We start from the raw sequence: 19,711 nt of genomic DNA on the forward strand, positions 1-19,711 counted from the left end.
CCTGGTCTGGGAAGATCCCACATGCCGCGGAGCAGCTAAGCCCGTGAGCCACAACTACTGAGCCTGCGCATCTGGAGCCTGTGCTCCGCAACGGGAGAGGCCGCGACAGTGAGAGGCCCGCGCACCGCGATGAAGAGTGGCCCCTGCTCTCCGCAACTGGAGAAAGCCCTCACACAGAAACGAAGACCCAACACAGCCAAAAATAAATAAATAAATAAATAAAAAAAAAAAAAAAAAAAAAAAAAAGAGTGACTCTCACTCTCAGTACAATTGACATTTTGGGCAGGATGCATATTTGTTGTGTAGGACTGTCTTGTGTATTGTAGGTAACATCCCTGGCCTTTACCCACTATACACCAGTAGCACCCCCCCCAACCCCCAAGTTGTGACAACCAAAAATGTCTCCATTCATTGCTAAATGTCCCCTGCGGGGCAAAATTACCTGAAGTTGGAACCACAGGGCTAGACAAATAACCTGGGGGGGGGGAGTGTGGTGGGTAAGGGCAGTGGAGTCCTCTCATACTCCCAAGTTAGGGTGGGGAACTTCGACTATTCAGATCCTGCAAAGTACAAGGTAGGTGAACAAACTCACTGCTACCGGGAGTTGTAGATGAGATTCTTTTTGTTTCTACGAAAGGTGTTGCAGGTGGTTGTTGAATCATCATCTCCCAAAAACAAATATTATTTTTCATAGAGAATACAGCCTAACTGCAAAGTGGAAAATATATACTTTCTCAACTGCCCTATAATTTGCACGGCCACATCTCTCATAATGAGGTATTACACATTATTCAGAGAGGACATTATTCATCTATCTTGCCTCCAGATGTATCCTCTTTGCATCATCCCTGAGTGATATTCCTTTTAATTCTCTTAGCTACTCAAACATTTGGCCAAAAGATTTGAAATTATTAGTTCAAAATTTAATCTTGTAGTTTCTCTTTTGTGATGGTGGTTGCTGTGTTGATACATAGATATTTCGGGTTACCCAACACATAGATATTAAAAACCTATAACTGTAGCTTTAGTTACATTTTTTTTTCTGGACAATTTTATCCTTTAGCATTATGAAGTGTTCTTAATCATATTTATATCTTTTTGGCTTGAACTGTCTGATATTAAGATGATAACCTCTGCATTCTTATTGTTTCTATGTGCCTGGCATATCTCTGTCTATCTCTATTTATCCTTTCTGAATCACTTTGTTTTAGGTGTACTGCTTATATGTGCCACGTTGGGGTATCAGTTAGCTTTTGCTGCATAACAAACTGTGACAAAACTTAGTGGCTTAAAACAAGAGCCATTTATTTAGCTCATGATTCTGTGGGTTGGTTGGGCATTTGTGGTCTAGGCTGGCTCAGCAAAACTCTGATGGGCTTGCTCATGTAACTAACATCAGCTGGGGGTTGGCTGGTGGCTGAATGATCTACAATAGCCTAATTCTCCTGTCTGCCAATTAGTAGACTATTGGCTGAGGATAGGGGGATGACTGGGCCATCTTTCATAATCCAGCAGGCTAGTCTGTACAGAGAGATCACAGGGTTTCAAGTGCAGCAAGACGGAACAAGCTCTGATGGCTGAAGTGTCGGCTTGCATCACGACTGCTAATGCCCCATTGGCTGAAACAATTTACATCAACAACCCAGACTTAAGGGTGGTCAAACAGACTCCAGTTCTTGATGAGAAGATCTACAACATCACAATGCAAAGTCATAGACGAAGGGAGAAGAATTTGTAGCCAATTTTACAATCTATCACATTCCGGTTTTCCTTTTTGATTCAATATAAAAGTCTTTTTTCTTTCAATGTTGATTTAAACCCAATTACATTTATTACATGACTTAGGTTTGATCTCAATTTGTTATAACATTCTGTGCTGTATTTATTGTGTTGCTATTTTTATTATGTTTTTGCCTGTGTGGCCTGTTTGCTCTTTTAAATTTTCTTTTGGTATTAGGAAAGTTTATATTTTTGCTTCAATGGTTATCTTTATAGTAATGCCTTTTAGAAAATTATTTGGTCCCCTTTTTCTTTACTTCCTTATGCTATTTGATTTGTCAGCTTTAAATGATATTTGTTGATACCATTTAGATAATATCGTTTGACTCCCATATATTACCTATTCACCAATCAAGTTACTTATTTTACTTTTCCTGTCTGATGTTTGCAATGTACTGTGAAATGGATCCAAAAAAGTAAGGCAGATTAATGGATGGATGGATAGAGGGATGATTAGATAGAGAGAGGTGTGATAAAGATAGATATGTGTGATAGTAAAATGTTAATGTTAGAATCTAAGTGGGTGGGTATGTAGGTGTTCACTGTAAAATTCTATGCTGTGTTTGAAATTTACAAAATTAAAATGTTGGGAGAAAAAGAACATAGGAGCCAGCCTAAAGGTGCTTCCATTGGCCAACTCCTGGACAAGGTAGAGCATCAAAATAAATAATGATAGCAGTGGATTATAATCTACTGAATAAAAATCCATGAGTCTGTGCTGATATAAATAAATATGTAAACAAATAAATTAATAAATAGGAGAGAAAGGAAAAGTTTTCCTTATAGAATAATGCCTACTAATAAATATAGGAGAAATGATGGATTAGAAAATCACCATTTTGCCACTATCATAGCAATAATAGTGTCAGGTGAGAATCATCAAAGGATGCTAAAACTTGTAAAAAAAAAAGTTTAATGAGGAACAACACATTAATATAGTCTCAAAGTATATTCCCACAAATTATTTATTAATTACAAAGAGAAAACAGTAATTTTTCAAACAACAAGGATTTACTCTCTATAGTACAGGGAACTATATTCAATGTCTTGTAATAACTGTATTCAATGTCTTGTATAACGGAAAAGAATTGAAAAAAAGAATATCTATCTATCTATCTATCCGAATTACTTTGTTGTACACCTGAAACTAACCAAATATTGTAAATCAACTATACTTCAATAAAAAATTTTTAAAAATATGAATTTTCCTAGAAAGAAACCTGGTGGACGCAATCTTAAACAATTAGTGTTTATTATGACTGTAAGCACCAAGGGATGCACAATGATTTTATTTCCTTTGTTTTTCTTAGAGTGTCACAGTCTTTTGTTCTTCTTTGTAATAACTCTTAGTTTTTTCTGAAAGCTCCATCACATCAGGTATTCTATCTAATCCCTCTAATCTTTCTTTTTTAATTTTTTTGGCCACACCGCGTGGCATGCAGCATTTTAGATCCCCGACCAGGGATCGAACCCGTGCCCCCTGCAGTGGAAGCGTGGAGTCTTAACCACTGGTCCGCCAGGGAAGTCCCCCTCTAATCTTTCTTTTTTTCTCTATGGGACCTTCCTTCTGCAGCCCTTCATCTTCCTGTTTTAATCTGGTCTGGCTAATTGCTGCACAGCTACCATTGTAGGGCTTACCTCCTGTCCTAGACCCCATCCTATAAACCATCTCCTGAACTATCTTCTATGAGTGTGGAACCAAGAACTTTGTAAATATATACAATAGATTGATATATTGGTTACAGAATTCTCCTGATTTAAATTTTGCTCGGCACACAGTGCAACCTGAACAGATACTTGCTGAATAACTTAGTTTGGCCATCCACATGTTATTGACACTTTCCTTTGTACCATGAAGCTTACGGGGAGGGTTTGGTTTTTAATATATGATCATAAATATTAAATAAGTAAAGATAAATGAAATCACACGTTTGTGTACATGCATAATTTTCTTACAAGGAAACTCAAGTATGTTTAATATGAAGAAATACCAATAACCATTTACTTACTGCTCCCTGAATCTGAAACACAGAGCTAGTGTATGCCTGAGGGAACAGACTAAAGAAATAAAAGCAAATTAACAAAAGCAAGGGTGAGAGGGTGAGGGAGTTCCTCTTCAACTTTGGATACTACTTAAACACATACTGGATTTTGGTGAAAATAGGAGAAACATGCCCTCAAACATCGAGATACGCACAAGATAATACGCACAGCTGTCCAGAATTATTTATTTCTACTCTGTAAAGCAATTCTTTCAAAATAATGCTGATATTTATTCTCAGAAGTTATCTTACCCAAGTAAAACAACTCCTGTCTAAGAGACACTGGTGGCAAAGGGCAGGTTATTTAAATACCTGTGAATGGTATTAGAGAACTGGCAGCTGGTGGGAATACGAACATTAGTATACGGGATGAGAATGGGCTTGCACAGGGAATAATTCTACGTAAAAAGCTTAATAGTTTCCCTATTTCTCTTAAAAAAATTTGAGGCCATGTGGACCTCAAAATTTACACACCCATAAGTGGAAAATGGGTAATTTTCTCTTTTTGCATTTTTAATTTTTTAGAAATATGCAAATAGATTAAGGAGACAAATAGTTCTCAAACATGTTATATGTTGCAAAAAACTCAGCGCCCTGCCCCACACCATTCCCCTTTCCATTCCATACACATGATGTGTCTCCCAGGTGACACGTGGCAGTGGGATCTTAGTTCCCCGACCAGAGATCGAACCCTTCGCCCCCTGCAGTGGAAGCACTGGACGGCCAGGGAAGTCCTCTCCATCCTTAATGTTATCGATTTCAGCAAGTCTATTTGAACTCTTCTACTCCTTGCCTCCTTTCCTGTAGGTCCTCCCCCATGACCCCCCAACACCCTTAAGTTTACCCCGACAGAGTGCAGTAGGGGAGTGAAGACACCTCATTTACCTTTTGCCCTTCACTTTCTCTCTCTTAGACACCTCATTTACCTTTTGCCCTTCACTTTCTCTCTCTTAGACTCTTCCTCTTAGCACCCAAAAGGGCTTTCTCCTTCTTGCATTGTAGGGACTTTCCTTACATCAAATCCTTGTACTATTTACCCTCTCATTTACTGTAAAAACTCTTTGTTACAGTCTTCTGGGCTTGGCTTTGATAAACTTCTTTTCTCTTCAACAAGGCTTCGCTCGTCCCAAAAAATCACAAGCGCTTACTTTCAGGCTACTGTCTCAACATGGACTTGAAAAGCTCTATTTTGAAAATCAAAGCTGTTTTCAGCAGGGTTCTGTCCATCCAGAGAGGTTTATTTCCATTGGTTCAATCAGTGGGGGTAATGATGGGCTCACCAGAACCAGGGATTATCAGGGAGGAAAAAATCTATTGATTTAATATTCCCCAAAACGTTACACTGCGGACACACTCTAAGAACACATTTTATGAAGTTTCATTACACAGATGGAAAATCAATGTTACCATAAGCGAGTTTGGAAACAGTGAAATGTATCTTTGGAAAACATCACTAGGACTCCCTAACATCCAGTTCTCCCTTCCCTCCTGGGCATACAGAAGACCACCCTTCCTGATCCCATTCCAGTCTGATGGAGCCATGTGAGAAGTTCTAGACAATGAAAGGTAATGAAAGTGAGAGGGCGGAGGCAGTGAACAGTTGCTGTGTGATGCTACAGATTCCCTCTTCCCGTTTGAAATTGGAGTCTCATGTTAAGACAGTTAAGCTACAAGATCAAACTCGTCTGAATGACTGAGACACTGCTTGGAGGACAGCGACCCTGGACAGTTGCTTGTCCCACAGAAGACTTTGCATGAGCAAGGAACACATGTTTATTATGTTAAGATGCTGAGATTTTGAAATTGTTTATTATCAGAACATGAGTTGCCTACCCTTATATACCCTCCTTCTTTGGCCACTGGCCTAATGCCTATTTAATGAGGGTACCTGCTATTGAGGGGAAAGCTGTGTTACTTTGATAGTAGAAATCTTTTTATTTTTTTGCAAGCAGTGAAACTCATTGACTCATTCAAAAATATTTACTGAGTTGCCTACTAAGTGCCAAGTGCTAGAGACTTAACAGTATACAAAATAAACACAATTTTTGTCCTTAAGAAGTTTACATTCTAGTGAGAAAGTCAGAAAAAAATTAATCAAGTAACAAAAAACTTGCTAGTTAGCATAAGTGTTATGAAGCAAATAAACAATGGTTGAGTTAGACATTAACAAGGGGGGAATCTACTTTAGACGGTGTGCTGGGGAGGAGACATTTCTTCCGAGATATGAAGAAAGGGGTGAAGTATTTCAGGTCATATGAGGACAGAAAGATCTTAGTGAGAGTTTGAGAAACTGAAATAAGACCAACATGACTGGGCAGTAATACATGAGGAACACGTGGCAAAACATAAAGTTGGAGAGACATGTAGAGACAGATCATATTTCATCAGATAAGATCACCTTAATCTTTCCTTGATCAATGCCACACTTAACCACATCTATGTTCATTTCCTTTTTCCCTCCATCTGCCTCAACAAATGACACATCCCTCATCTTTCTGACAGTTAATCGCTTCTCTTGTACCCTCCCTACTCTGGTTACCCTTTCCTGTCCTCTTTTCGTGCACTTGGCTCCTTTGGTTACGCTCAGCTCTTCTGAATCTTCATTCTCTCCCCAGTGGATCAGTCCTGTCAGCCAACCTACAAAATACTATCTTCTGTCTTAAAAAAACACATCATCTGATATTATATTTCCTGGCAGCTTCTGATCTATTTCTATTTCTTTGTGTTCCTTTCTAGGCCCAGAGGCTTAAAATTAATTTGTATGCTGACTGTTGACTCCCAAACAAGATCTCTTCTTGGAGCTCTAATCTCATATACCCAATTGTCAATTTAATGACTCCACTTGAATGCTTGGTATAAACCCTTCCCATCCTCTGGGCCCATCAGTGGATTATCCATCAGTTTTTTTTTTTTTTTTAATATGTCAGTAAATGATTCCACTGACGGCTCAGATGTTCAGGCCCCAAATCTGGGAGTCTGGCTTACTACTGCTAATGCTAGCTTTCATGATCCCTTGCCTGGATTTCTGAAATGGTTTCATGATTTGGCTCCGTGCTTCTACCCTGCCTTCCTCTTAATACATTCTCTACATAGCACCCAGAGTGGCTAGTTTATTTATTTTAACCTGGAACATTTTAACTAAAATAAACTTAAAAATTTAAAAAACTGTGGCCAAATAAACTTTTGTAACAAAGTAGTAATATATTCTGTAAAAAATTACACAAAAAAGATAGGCAACAAATAAAGAAAATAATACATTTCCACTTCCAAAGATTACAACTGCTCATTCCTTAGGGTATAATCCTTCTAGATCTTTTTTCATAGTATATAAATACACATATGTGCATTTTATAATCAAAATGAGATATCAAAATGAGATATTGTAACATACATACTGTTTTGTGACTTGCTCTTTTCAGTTAATGATCTCCACTTTTCCATGGCAATACATTTTCATCTCATATTCAGTCCATCTATGTTCAAATTTCTTCAATTGCCCTGAAAACGCATTTCATAGCTGGTCTGTTCAAATCAGGATTCAATCTAGATTCTATGTCCCTCAAATTTCTTTTACACAGCAGTGGCTTTTTTCATAACTATAATTTTTTAAAGAGATGGGATCAGTTATTCTGCCTAATGTTCCACCTTCTGGATTCGTTTGGTTACTTTTCATGGTATCATTGAGTTTGCTCTTCTATCCCCTGTATTTCTTTATAAATTGTGTGTTAGATGCAAAGAATTGACAGATTCAAGTTAAACATTTTTGCCTGGAATAGATCATAGATGATGATATTGTATACTTCATATGACATCCCATCAGATTGATGCACAGGGTGGCCTTTTAAAAATGTATCGATAAATTGTATCATGTCACCATTGCTTAAATGCCACTTATAGCTTCCTTTCCATTTATTCTACAATACAAATTCTTTAACTTGGCTTACAAGGTTCTGAACGATTTGATGCCTGTTTACTCTTCCAACTTTATTTCATCCCATTCTCTACTTGTTTTTTAAGTTTTTGCCACACTGTTTGCTTCCACTCCCTGAACATGGGAAGTGCTTGCCTCCTAGGGCTGTTGCTCCTTGGTCTGGGAGGCTCTCCCCAGCCACTACTCTCCTGGCCACTCTTCCCTTCTCCTAATGTCAAGCATCTTCTCAAACTGCAGGTCTCTTAAAGTTCACCTCCTCAGAAAAGCCTTCTCTAATTATTTAATAATTATTATTGTTTAAACTAGGTTCTTTCGAGGGACCCTCATATCCTACATGCCAAGCACCCTGCTTTTTGTACCAAGATACTTTTTTGGTCCACCTTAATATCTGTGTCCTTACCTGACATTAAGCTGCACAATAGCCAGGACCTTGCCTACTCGGCTCACTGTGCACACAGTATTCATACACAGCAGCCCGCTGAATGAATTACCATAGGTCACAATAACCCTGAGGCTGCCAGGTCTTGGACAGGTGGCTGCAAACTCGCGCACGTGGCAGTAACAGGAGTCCTTCCCCGGGAAATTGTTAGAGCGGAGGAAGAGTTATCTTTACGTGAAAGCACTCTGCCCACCTGCCGAGGAAGTACGGAGGAATGAGAAAATTCCGCCTGTGGAGACAGCCGGCGCCGTAAGTCTGGGCGCAGGCAGAGTGGGGGCCCAGGTGAGCAGCGCCGGCGCCCGGACTCCCTCACGTGACCGCAGGCGGCGCGCCGACTGCGCCTGCGCGAGAGCTCCCGGAAGTGGCCGGATCTGAAACGCAGGCTGAGCGGACCTCTGTCAGCCAGTCGGTCCGCTTGTCCGGTACCCCGCGCGCCTCGGCCTTCGTCGCCGTCCCGCGGTCCCTTTGGCCCGAAGGGCGGCCGAGGCGCTCGCCATGGCGACGTTCGTCTCAGTGCAGCTGAAGAAGACCTCGGAGGTGGACCTGGCCAAGCCGCTGGTGAAGTTCATCCAGCAGACGTACCCGAGCGGCGGGGAGGAGCAGGCCCAGTACTGCCGCGCGGCGGAGGAGCTCAGCAAGCTGCGCCGCGCCGCGCTCGGCCGCCCGTTGGACAAGCACGAGGGCGCGCTCGAGACGCTGCTGAGGTGGGCCTGGGGCCGGGCGGGGGGAGGCCGTCGGCGGCCTGCAGCTCCCCTTGCTTCCTCCGCTCTTCCTGCCTCCCTACTTCTCACCCACGGCCCGGGCCGGCCGCCCTGCCCCTGCTTGGCCGGGAGCGTAGGTGTGGTCTGCATTCCTTCCTGCTGAGCAGGAGCGGCCTTGAAGGCCCCGGGGACCCGACCCGCTTCCCCTAGCTGCCCGCCCTAGCCCTTGGTCCACCGAGGCTCGGTCGGTCGGCCACCTGGGAGGGACGGTCTGCCACGTACTGCTCTCTTGTGCCACATTTACCCAGAACTGGTTTTCTTCACTTTTTGGTGGGGGGAGGGGGTCTCTTAGACTCCTCCTTTCCCCCGTTTTTGCATCACTGCAAAACTTTCTTGGCCAGGTTTGGATTTCGTAATCGTAGTTGCTTGAGGGAAGTGGCAGAATTGGAACACGGAACCCATGTTTATTACTTACTACACTGTCCACTTCGGAATGAGCCATCTTTCTAGGTTCATCGTAACCGAACGACAACTGGAGAACTCCATAGGTTAGGAGCTGCCATTGTTTGAAATTAAACTTGAGTGACATTAACGTTCAAGACAGGTTGCTTTTAATCAGTTTGTTCACAAACAGGTATGCAGATATTGGAGTAAATTTGTTATCTTAGCAAATGTTTATTGAGATCAGGCTGTATTTAAGGAGAGTTCCTTTTGTAGTTCTTTCTAGTTAGGATGGCAGAACATTTTTATAGCACTTTGTAGTTAAAAAAATTTCTTTCGCCCATCTTGTTAATGATCTGATTTCCTATGTGTAACATATTCTCCTTGTTTCACAGAAAAAACACAGCTGTATTAGGATGCAAGTAGGAGCAGCTCAGGTTAAACTAGCTTAGTAACTGAAAAGTCAAGGAATATTGCTTCCTTATCTTTAGGCATTCCAGGAGATCATCCTGCCTCCATGATGATTACCTCTTAGGAGAGCTTTGTTTCTCTATTGGGAGAGATGGCCACTGGCTCTCCTGTAATTACAGTGGTCTTAACACTCAGGATCTTGGCACTCCTGTAATTACAGTGGTCTTAACACTCAGGATCTTAGGTAAGAGTGCTTTTCTCCTACACCCTGGTGAAAGTCCATGGAGGCCTCTGATTGGGTTGGCTTGTGCCCATGTATGATGGTGGGAAATGGCCTAATTTAATTGCCCGTGTCTGAGTCACTTTGCTGGTTTAATTTCTCCATGCATCATGGATTCAAACTTTTTTTTAAAAATTAATTTATTTATTTATGGCTGTGTTGGGTCTTCGTTTTCTGTGCGAGGGCTTTCTCTAGTTGTGGCAAGTGGGGGCCACTCTTCATCGCGGTGCATGGGCCTCTCATTATCGCGGCCTCTCTTGTTGCAGAGCACAGGCTCCAGACGCGCAGGCTCAGTAATTGTGGCTCACGGGCCTAGTTGCTCCGTGGCATGTGGGATCTTCCCAGACCAGGGCTCGAACCCATGTCCCCTGCATTGGCAGGCAGATTCTCAACCACTGCGCCCCCAGGGAAGCCCAGCATGGATTAAAGTAATATTAGTATGGACTGGGGAAGAGCTGGTTCTCCAGAAGGAGGATACTGAATAGATCGCTTAGAGAGATGATGGCCCCTTGGTGTCAGTTTTGAAGATAGGATTGTTGAGTTGCAAAGATCACTAGCTTGATACTTAGTATAAGCTTTTTAAAAAGTAAGGGCTTCCCTAGTGGTGCAGTGGTTAAGAATCCGCCTGCCAATGCAGGGGACACGGGTTCGAGCCCTGGTCCGGGAAGATCCCACATGCCACGGAGAAACTAAGCCCGTGCGCCACAACTACAGAGCCTGTGCTCTAGAGCCCATGAGCCACAACTACTGAGCCTGCGTGCCACAACTACTGAAGCACATGTGCCTAGAGCCCATCCTCCGCAGCAAGAGAAACCACTGCAATAAGAAGCCCGCACACTGGAGCAAAGAGTAGCCCCCACTCGCCGCAACTAGAGAAAGCCCACGTGCAGCAACAAAGACCCAACGCAGCCAAAAATAAATAAAATTTTTAAAAAAAGAAACAAATATGAAAAAAAATTTTAACCTATGAATACTTAGCCATTCTTTAGAGTTAACATACTTAAAAATAATCTCCAATACAATTCTTATGTAGACATGAGTAGCATTCAGTGATGATTTTTCATTAGTAGTATTGAAAAAGCATGGGTTGTGGTATAGTGTACACATGAATACATTAGGTTTGGTCTCAGCCCTTAAGGAGTGTGTAGTCTTCAGAGACTAGAAGATGAGAGAATAGTGAGTAGTGGTTCTGTGAAGTTTAAAACTTCATTTGTTCATTCCTTTAGTCTTTTCCAAGGTGTAAATGTGAGAACTGTTCCTAGGTTCTAGGGCTGTTGAGGAGATAGTCTCTTTGAAACTGTGTTTCTTTAGTCATATGTATTATCCTCATATTAGCACATTCGTTCAACAACTACGCTTTTTTCACTTCTTGCTGTTCTAGGAGAGTTAGGGTAAACTAATAGATATTAGTATAGTCTATTAAATGGAGGTGTGTACAAAAGTACCTTTGGTATACATGATGTAAAAGTCAAACAATTGTGGGGTGTTCATCCAATCAAGCAGATTATCTTACTTTTAATATATTGTGATAATTATGTAAACTGAACATCAATTTACATATTTTAAACTTAATGAACTTTTAAATAAAATTTAAAAAAAAGAGGGTTTAATCTAATTCGTAAAGAATAGAAGCTAGCTTGGTAAGTACTGATACACAGCTCTACATATAGGTACAGTGACTTGCCTTTTTATTGTTACTAACTTCTAGATGACCTATTAAAATTTCCTAAAATATACATTTATGAGTTATAATATTAAGAGTGAATGTCATCCTTTGTAAAGTGACTTTAACTACAAATTGATTAGGAGAGCCTTGGTAAATAGTGAATTTTACACTAGGTGATCAGATGGGAACCCTGCTGGGTTTTTTGGGGGGGAGGGGGAAGCTCCAGATACCAGCTTCCATGTCTTTTGTTGTGATTAGTTTCTTTAGAGAGAAAGTTTCCAGTCTCCTTCCATGAAAAAGCCTGGTTGTCAGCTTTCTGAAATTTGGTCAGGGGGAATGGAAGTTGAGGATCTCAACAGTCATGTATGCAGTTTTTTATATTATCTGTTTTAGTTTTATATTATTTATGTTGCTGTGTTGGGGGTGAAGTCATCTGTGTGTGGTAGATCTCAAATTATCAGTGAGTTAAATTATGATTTTAGGGCTTCCCTCGTGGCTCAGTGGTTAAGAATCCGCCTGCCAGTGCAGGGGACATGGGTTCGATCCCCGGTCTGGGAAGATCCCACATGCTGTGGAGCAACTAAGCCCATGCGCCACAACTACTGAGCCCGCACACCGCAACTGGTGAACCCCATGTGCTCTAGGGCCCACGTGCCTCAATTACTGAGCCCACGTGCTGCAACTACTGAAGCCTGTATGCCTAGAGCCCAGTGCTCTGCAATAAGAGAAACCACTGCAGTGAGAAGCCTGTGCACCACAACGAAGAGTAGCCCCCACTTGTTGCAACTAGAGAAAGCCTGCGTGCAGCAGTGAAGACCCAACGCAGCCAAAAAATAAATTTAAAAAAAAATTATGGTTTTACTCCGTGTGAAAAGTTGGTGGATGGGTAGTTCTGGTAGCCTAGGGCTGGTGTAGTGGTTCTGTGAAGTTCATCAGGCTCAGGCTCTGGCTCCTCCAGTGATCTGCTCTGTAAAACCTAGAGTCCTTGCTCTCAAGGTCCAGATAGCAGTCATACCCAAGTTTTAGGAGGATGGAGGGGGGGAGAAAGGAGGCAGAGGGCTCAGCCTCCAGGATGTTTCCTGGAAACTGCCCCGGAATACCCTGCTCATACGTTATTGGCCATTATGTATGTCCACATCTAATAGAAGGGTAGGATAGGTAAAGAAATTTTTTTAAAAAAATTTTTATCAGAATATAGTCGCTTTACAGCGTTGTGTTAGTTTCTACTGTACGGCAAAGCGAATCAGCTATACGTATACATATATCCCCTCTTTTTTGGATTTCCTTCCCATTTAGGTCACCACAGAGCATTGAGTAGTTCCCTGTGCTATACAGTAGGTTCTCATTAGTTATCTATTTTATACATAGTATCAATAGTGTATATATGTCAGTCCCCGTCTCCCAATTCATCCCCCTCCCCGTATCCATATGTTTGTTCTCTATGTCTGTGTCTCTATTTCTGCTTTGCAAATAAGATCATCTATACCATTTTTTTAGATTGCACATATATGCGTTAATATACAATATTTGGTTTGCTCTTTCTGACTTACTTCACTCTGTATGACTATCTCTAGGTCCATCCACGTCTCTACAGATGACCCAATTTCGTTCCTTTTTATGGCTGAGTAGTATTCCAGTGTGTGTGTGTGTGTGTGTGTGTGTGTGTGTGTGTGTGTGTGTGTGTATATTATACCACATCTTCTTTATCCATTCCTCTGTTGATGGATATTTAGGTTTCTTCCATGTCCTGGCTATTGTAAATAATGCTGCAATGAACATTGGGGTGCATGTGTCTTTGTTTTTTTTAATAAATTCATTTATTTTATTTTTCACTGCGTTGGGTCTTTGTTGCTGTGCTCGGGCTTTCTCTAGTTGCGGCAAGCGGGGCTACTCTTCGTTGCAGTGCGTGGGCTTCTCATTGCGGTGGCTTCTCTTGTTGCAGAGCATGGGCTCTAGACGCACGGGCTCAGTAGTTGTGGCACACAGGCTTCAGTAGTTGTGACTTGTGGGCTCTAGAGCATAGGCTCAGTAGTTGTAGTGCATGGGCTTAGTTGCTCCGTGGCATGTGGGGTCTTCCCGGAGCAGGGCTCGAACCTGTGTACCCTGCATTGGCAGGTGGATTCTTAACCACTGTGCCACCAGGGAAGTCCCCGGTATATAGTATTCTTGTTGACATTTTTTAATAGTTTGTAATTTTAGTTTTCTTTAACTCAAGAGTCCTTTATATAGATTTTGTAAAATTTCTAAATAGATTTGTGTGTCACTTTTTTGTGGGTTAATATTTAGTTTGCTGCATTATGGTAGTATCTTTTTCATTTGTAAAATAAAGTTGATGGAATTAGTTTCATAATTTCTGAAATTTTATCCCAGCACTAGTGTTTTACAGATCAAGAAAGAAAATATTGCTGCTCCGTTTTACTTCTCAAGCTGTTGCTTACATTCTGATTGTTGCTTAAGATATTGAGATAATATTAGCCCTAATGACGTTGCTACAATTTGTTAATAAAATAGTGTGGGGAATATAAAGATATATAATACCTGACCCTTGGTCTCAAGGAGTATCTGTAGTAGCTAGACCTTAAACTGGCTCAGTAATTTTATTCTGCGTAAATGAATGAACTTGAAAATTTAAAGGAAATTTTAAAATCTCTGCTTTTCTGTGTTCTGACTTTTCTAATATGTTTAATAAATAAAATAGCTTGTCAGGACTTTCTTCATTCTTTGTAACCCTAGAGAGAATCTTCTCTCAGAATCTTCTGCACACAGGAGGTTTAAGCCACGCAGCTAGCTTTGTGGTAGAGTTAGACTAAGATCTTGACTTCTTGACTCCCTGATTATTTACTTTCTGCCATAATCTGCTGCAGTAGTGCTTCATTAGTGATTCTTCATGAGGTACATTGGGCAAAGAAAGAAGTGTGAAAATAAGGTTCAGGAGGCATCTGTTGACTGTGATCAGTATCTGGCCCAGCTCTCTTGTTTCTGTCTCTGGTTGGTGGGCTGGGAGTTGCCCAGCCCTCAGTACTGGCTGGAGCTGGATGGGTTACGTGAATTTGCGTTGCAGTATCACTTTGCCTAACGTGGATTGGTTGTTCTCCGTCTTCACACCTTCCCCCTAAAAAAAACTTTAAAACTAGAATTTCTAATGGGAATTTGTCCTGTACCTATCATTGGTATATTAAAAGAAATATATTCATTTCCTTTTTATTTCCCCGTGAGATTTTAAACGTTGAGTTCTTAGATACGTGCTCTAAAGTGGTTGAGTTTTATGAAATACTGGAGAACATGTAAAATACTTATGAATAGTTGTAAAATAAGAATCTGTAGCTACCATTTTTCCAACATGTGCAGTGTGTCCAGGCAGTATTTTAAGCTTTGAGTATATATTGTATTATTTGTCCTTCATGCTTAAATTAAATGAGGTTTTGCCCTCACTTTAGGAAGGGTTTAGAGAGGTTGAGTAACTTGCATGCAGTCACACAGCTAAGAGTTAGTGGAGTTGGGATTCAAACTCAGGGTTGTCTGACTTACCTTTTTATGTTTAGGATTTTATAGTTAATTAATTTTTTTTTTTTTTTACTTATTTTTAAAATAAAATCTTTAACGGTACAGATTCTTCTTTTTTTTTTTTGCTACACCAGTACTCTGGTGTAGCATACTGGCTTTCCCTCTCCCCACTTGTGGAAAACTTGCAGCCTAGGTCTAATTTTTTTTTTTTTTTAATGAAATCATTTGGGCTACCTCAGTAATTCTTTTTTTTTTTATTTTTATTTATTTATTGATTGATTTATGGCTGTGTTGGGTCTTCATTTCTGTGCAAGGGCTTTCTCCAGTTGCGGCAAGTGGGGGCCACTCTTCATCGCGGTGCGCGGGCCTCTCACCATCGCGGCCTCTCTTGTTGCGGAGCATAGGCTCCAGACGCGCAGGCTCAGTAATTGTGGCTCATGGGCCTAGCCGCTCCGCAGCATGTGGGATCCTCCCAGACCAGGGCTCGAACCCGTGTACCCTGCATTGGCAGGCAGACTCTCAACCACTGCGCCACCAGGGAAGCCCCTAGGTCTAATTTGTTAGAGGTATACGCTGGGATAGAATCTGCTGATTGAGTAAAGCATATTTAAATGATAAAGAGAGGGGTGTGGTAGATTCTCTTGTTCTGCTCTTGTTCCCTCTCTAGAGAGCTTTGATAGCTGAGAATTAGGCTGAACTATGAGGGGTCGTATGTGGTGGAATTATATTGAAAGAATAGCTTACTGTACTTGGTACTGTAGGAACAGCATTTTCCCTGTGGTACCTGCAGTTAGCAATGGCTATTTTCTTTTGAAAAGCATTAGTTGGTCTCTTTGTTGGAGTTTACTCCATATTATGAAGTCAGATATTATTGATTTCCAATGATTGTTGTACAGTACTTATATTTCATTTTTTCATACTTATATTTCATATTATATAACCTGTCTTAAGACAGCTATTTTACTTTGAAGATTCCATTGCGTATCTTCTAGTCATTTAAATGTAGGATATACATGCACTGCTACCCCACATAAGTTTTGAGAGTTGACCCCAAAAGCTTTGGAATAAATAGGGTAGGTATAAAATTTTAGTACATTCTATTTAGCGTTTCTTTTTTGCCTGATTCACTTGCAGAGCAAGTAGCTTCATCTCCTCCTACTTCCTTCCTTGCTGTCTGTAGAGCAGAGGTCAGCAAACTAAGGCCTGCCCAGCTGCCTGTTTTCATATGGTCCAGGGCACCACTCTAGCGTTGTGAGCCTTGGAGAGCTAGCTGGGGTGCTCCCCTCTGCCCCATCCTCCCCTTTATTCCAAGTGTTTGCCTCTCTGGCCAATAGCCATGCCTCACTGCTGCCAGGGCTTGCTCAAGTGCCCTACACGCTGGGTTTTCTGCTTGGCAGTGGCTTGGCAGTGAATGGTGTAATCTCACACCGGGACTTGGTGACACAGCAAATTGCCCTCTCTCCTGCCAGCTGTACCAGCCGCCCAAGTTGAGATGGCTGGACTCTCTGGCAGGAGAGAAGGGCGTGCCGATATTTGAGTGTCACTGGGGCAGAGAGTGAAACGGACTGTATTAGCCACTACTCACCTCCCTCCCCTGGGCTTCTTGCCACCAGACTGGATCCTCTTCCCTCGGAGAACGTCTCCAGCTAATGGCAATTAGGTAACTGTGTACTTAGTGTACCCACCATCTGAGATGGCCCAACCCAGGTAAAAAGCGCACAGGGCAGGGCAGGAGTTTTTTCTCTTGTTATAACAAGTACCTACATTTTATCCTTAATTTTGCCTTTTTTTTGGCAAAGCCTAGAATAGCCCTCTTCAGAAAAAGTGTGCCAGTCCCTGCTCTATAGCCCTGTCGGCCTCCTTGCACATTGTTGCCTCAGGGTCTTGGTACTTGCTAGTCTCTCCTTATGGTCACGTTTTTTGGTAGCTCCTGTTTATTCCCCAGAGAATCTCAGGTGTTACTTTTCAGAGATTATAAAAAGTTGCTTTTTAAAAACTTTGTATTTTACTGATTCATTTGTTTGGAGCTAGCAATGAAACTGAGCAAATAGACCCAGTTTCTGTTACAATCCTTTGAGAGAAAAGACATTAAACAAAGTCCCGCAAATAAATATATTACCAACTGTGGTAAGTTCTGTGAAGGAAAAATTCAGGGGCCTAAGATTATAAATGGAGAGGGGAACTAATTTAGAAAAGGAGTGAGATTGAGTGGCTCTATCATTTCTGCCACCACCGTGGATCATCTGTTTACTGGATTACTGCAGTAGCTTCCTGACTTGTCTCTACTTCTGCCCTGGCACACCTGCGAGTCAGTTTTCTACATAGCAGCCAGGGTGACTCTGTGAAAATGGATTAGCTCGTGTTACTCTTGTCCAAACCCTCTGGATGGTTCCTCCTCTTATTCTGTAGTAGAAGCCAAAAGTCTTACAAGTTGTACTCAAGGCATCATTACTTCCTTGATTTAATCTCCCACTATTTTCTCCAGTGCTCGCTCTCTGGTCATATGCCTCCTTATCATGGCAGAGATCTTTTCAGGCATACTCTGGTCTCAGCTTTTTGGCACTTGCTCTTCCCTTGACTGGTAATGCTTTTCCCTCACATCCCATCACTTCCTTCATGCCCTCTCTATTATTCATGATTGTTTAAAAAAAATTATTTTATTTATTTACTTTTGGCTGCCTTGGGTCTTCGTTGCTGTGCATGGGCTTTCTCCAGTTGTGGTGAGCGGGGGCTACTCTTCGTTGCGGTGTGCGGGCTTCTCATTGTGGTGGCTTGTCTTGTTGCGGAGCATGGGCTCTAGGCGCACGGGCTTCAGTAGTTGTGGCACATGGGCTCAGTAGTTGTGGCTCGTGGGCTCTAGAGTGCAGGCTCAGTAGTTGTGACACATGGGCTTAGGCTCCGCGGCATGTGGGATCTTCCCGGACCAAGGCTTGAACCCGTGTCCCCTGCATTGGCAGGTGGATTCTTAACCACTGCGCCACCAGGGAAGCCCCCATGATGTTTTAAAATTTTTTATTTTTTACTTTTATGTAGTCAAATGACCATGTTATCTGAAAAAACTACAGCCTTCTCACCTCACCCCATACACATAACCTTACCTCTCTCACTTCTTTAAGTGCCATTGCACTTAGCACTATCTACTTTACTACATTTTTACTTTATCTTGTTTTGTCTGCCCCTCAAAAAGTAAGCTTTACAAGGGTGCAAATTTTTAAATGCTTATGTTCTGCTGAATTCCTATGTCCTAGAACTGTGTTTGGTGCATAGTAAACCTGTAGTTTATGTTTGTTGAATGAGTGAATGAATGAGGACAAGAAAAATGGGAAATTGTGATGGGAAAATTTCCAGGTATGGGGGAAAAAAATGGGTGAAGGCCCTTAGCCAGGAGAGAGCATAGAATTTTAGTGCATAGAATGTGTAGTGAATATTCTGAGTTGAGGCTGGAGAGTTGAATGATGAATTATGTCAAAAGTTTTGGATGTAATTATAAGTATAATGGGAATCCAAGAATACTCTCGTACATAACCAGAGTACAGCTTTCAAAATAAGGAAATTAACATTGATTGAATATTACCATTTAATCTACAAAACTCATTCAGATTTTGCTGATTTTCCCAGTAATGTTGTTTACAGGTCCAGGGTCTAATCCCAGATCTTGCATTGCATTTAATTGCCTTTTTAGTCTCCTTCAATCTGGAATAGTTCCTCAGTTTTTCCTTGTCGTTCACGATGTTGGCATTTTTGAAGAGTACAGGCTACTTACTTTGTAGAATGTCCCTTAATAAGGGCTTGCGTCATGTTTTCTTGTGTTTTATGCATTTTGGGGCTCTAGTACCACCCCAGTGATTCTGTGGTCTTTTTAGTGCGTATTAGGAAAAACACGAGGTTGATTTGTCCCATCGCTGATAACGTTTAACTTTTATCACTTTGTTAAGATGCTGTCTGCCAGATTTTTTGGCCTTACAATTAATAAGTTATACTAATTAGTATTTTGTGGGGAGGTACTTTGAGACTTTGTAATATCCTGTTTCCATCAAACTTTCGTGTTTTAGCTTCCATTAATGATTTTATCTGAATCAGGTATTATATTATGAAAGATGCCAAATGGTGACTTTTCTCACTTCATCGTTTCTTCTAGATTTATTAGTTGGCATTGTACAGTAGGGTAGAGCTTTCCCTATTCACCTGTTTGTTTTGTTTACTTTAGAATGGTGTTCTTATTTTCCTCAATGGGTTATGATTTGTTACTTATTTGAATTATTCTGGACTTGGCTAGTAGGAACTGCTTAAAGCTAGTTCCTGTGTTCTTCTGACATATCCTCATCATTTTTTGAGTCCTTAACTTCCTAGCATAGCTAGTTGTTTTAGGCTTGGCGCTTGAATTTTCTCAGTTGCAGCCATGGAGCCAGCAGTTTCTCTAAGGACTGGCTCTGTTTAATGCATAGTATTATTTATCTGGCCTCTAGGTGTGCTTATTGCTACTTAGGTATTGTTGCTTCTAGGACCTCTCAGCATAT

The 19,711-nt window shown here is 41.4% G+C and overlaps 1 protein-coding gene across 2 annotated transcripts in view; it reads left to right on the plus strand.

The window, feature by feature from the left end:
- Positions 1-8,554: 8,554 nt before the first annotated feature.
- The window catches only part of PDCD6IP (programmed cell death 6 interacting protein), a 59,902-nt gene continuing 48,745 nt past the window's right edge, over positions 8,555-19,711 (plus strand). For both annotated transcript variants that reach the window (XM_059939113.1, XM_059939114.1), the window contains exon 1: positions 8,555-8,895. In XM_059939113.1, the coding sequence (XP_059795096.1) occupies positions 8,687-8,895 (209 nt within the window). In that variant the 5' untranslated portion in view covers positions 8,555-8,686. The remainder of the gene's footprint in view (positions 8,896-19,711) is intronic.

The sequence above is a fragment of the Balaenoptera ricei genome, chromosome 11, assembly GCF_028023285.1.
Source record: "Balaenoptera ricei isolate mBalRic1 chromosome 11, mBalRic1.hap2, whole genome shotgun sequence".
Classification (NCBI taxonomy): domain Eukaryota; kingdom Metazoa; phylum Chordata; class Mammalia; order Artiodactyla; family Balaenopteridae; genus Balaenoptera; species Balaenoptera ricei.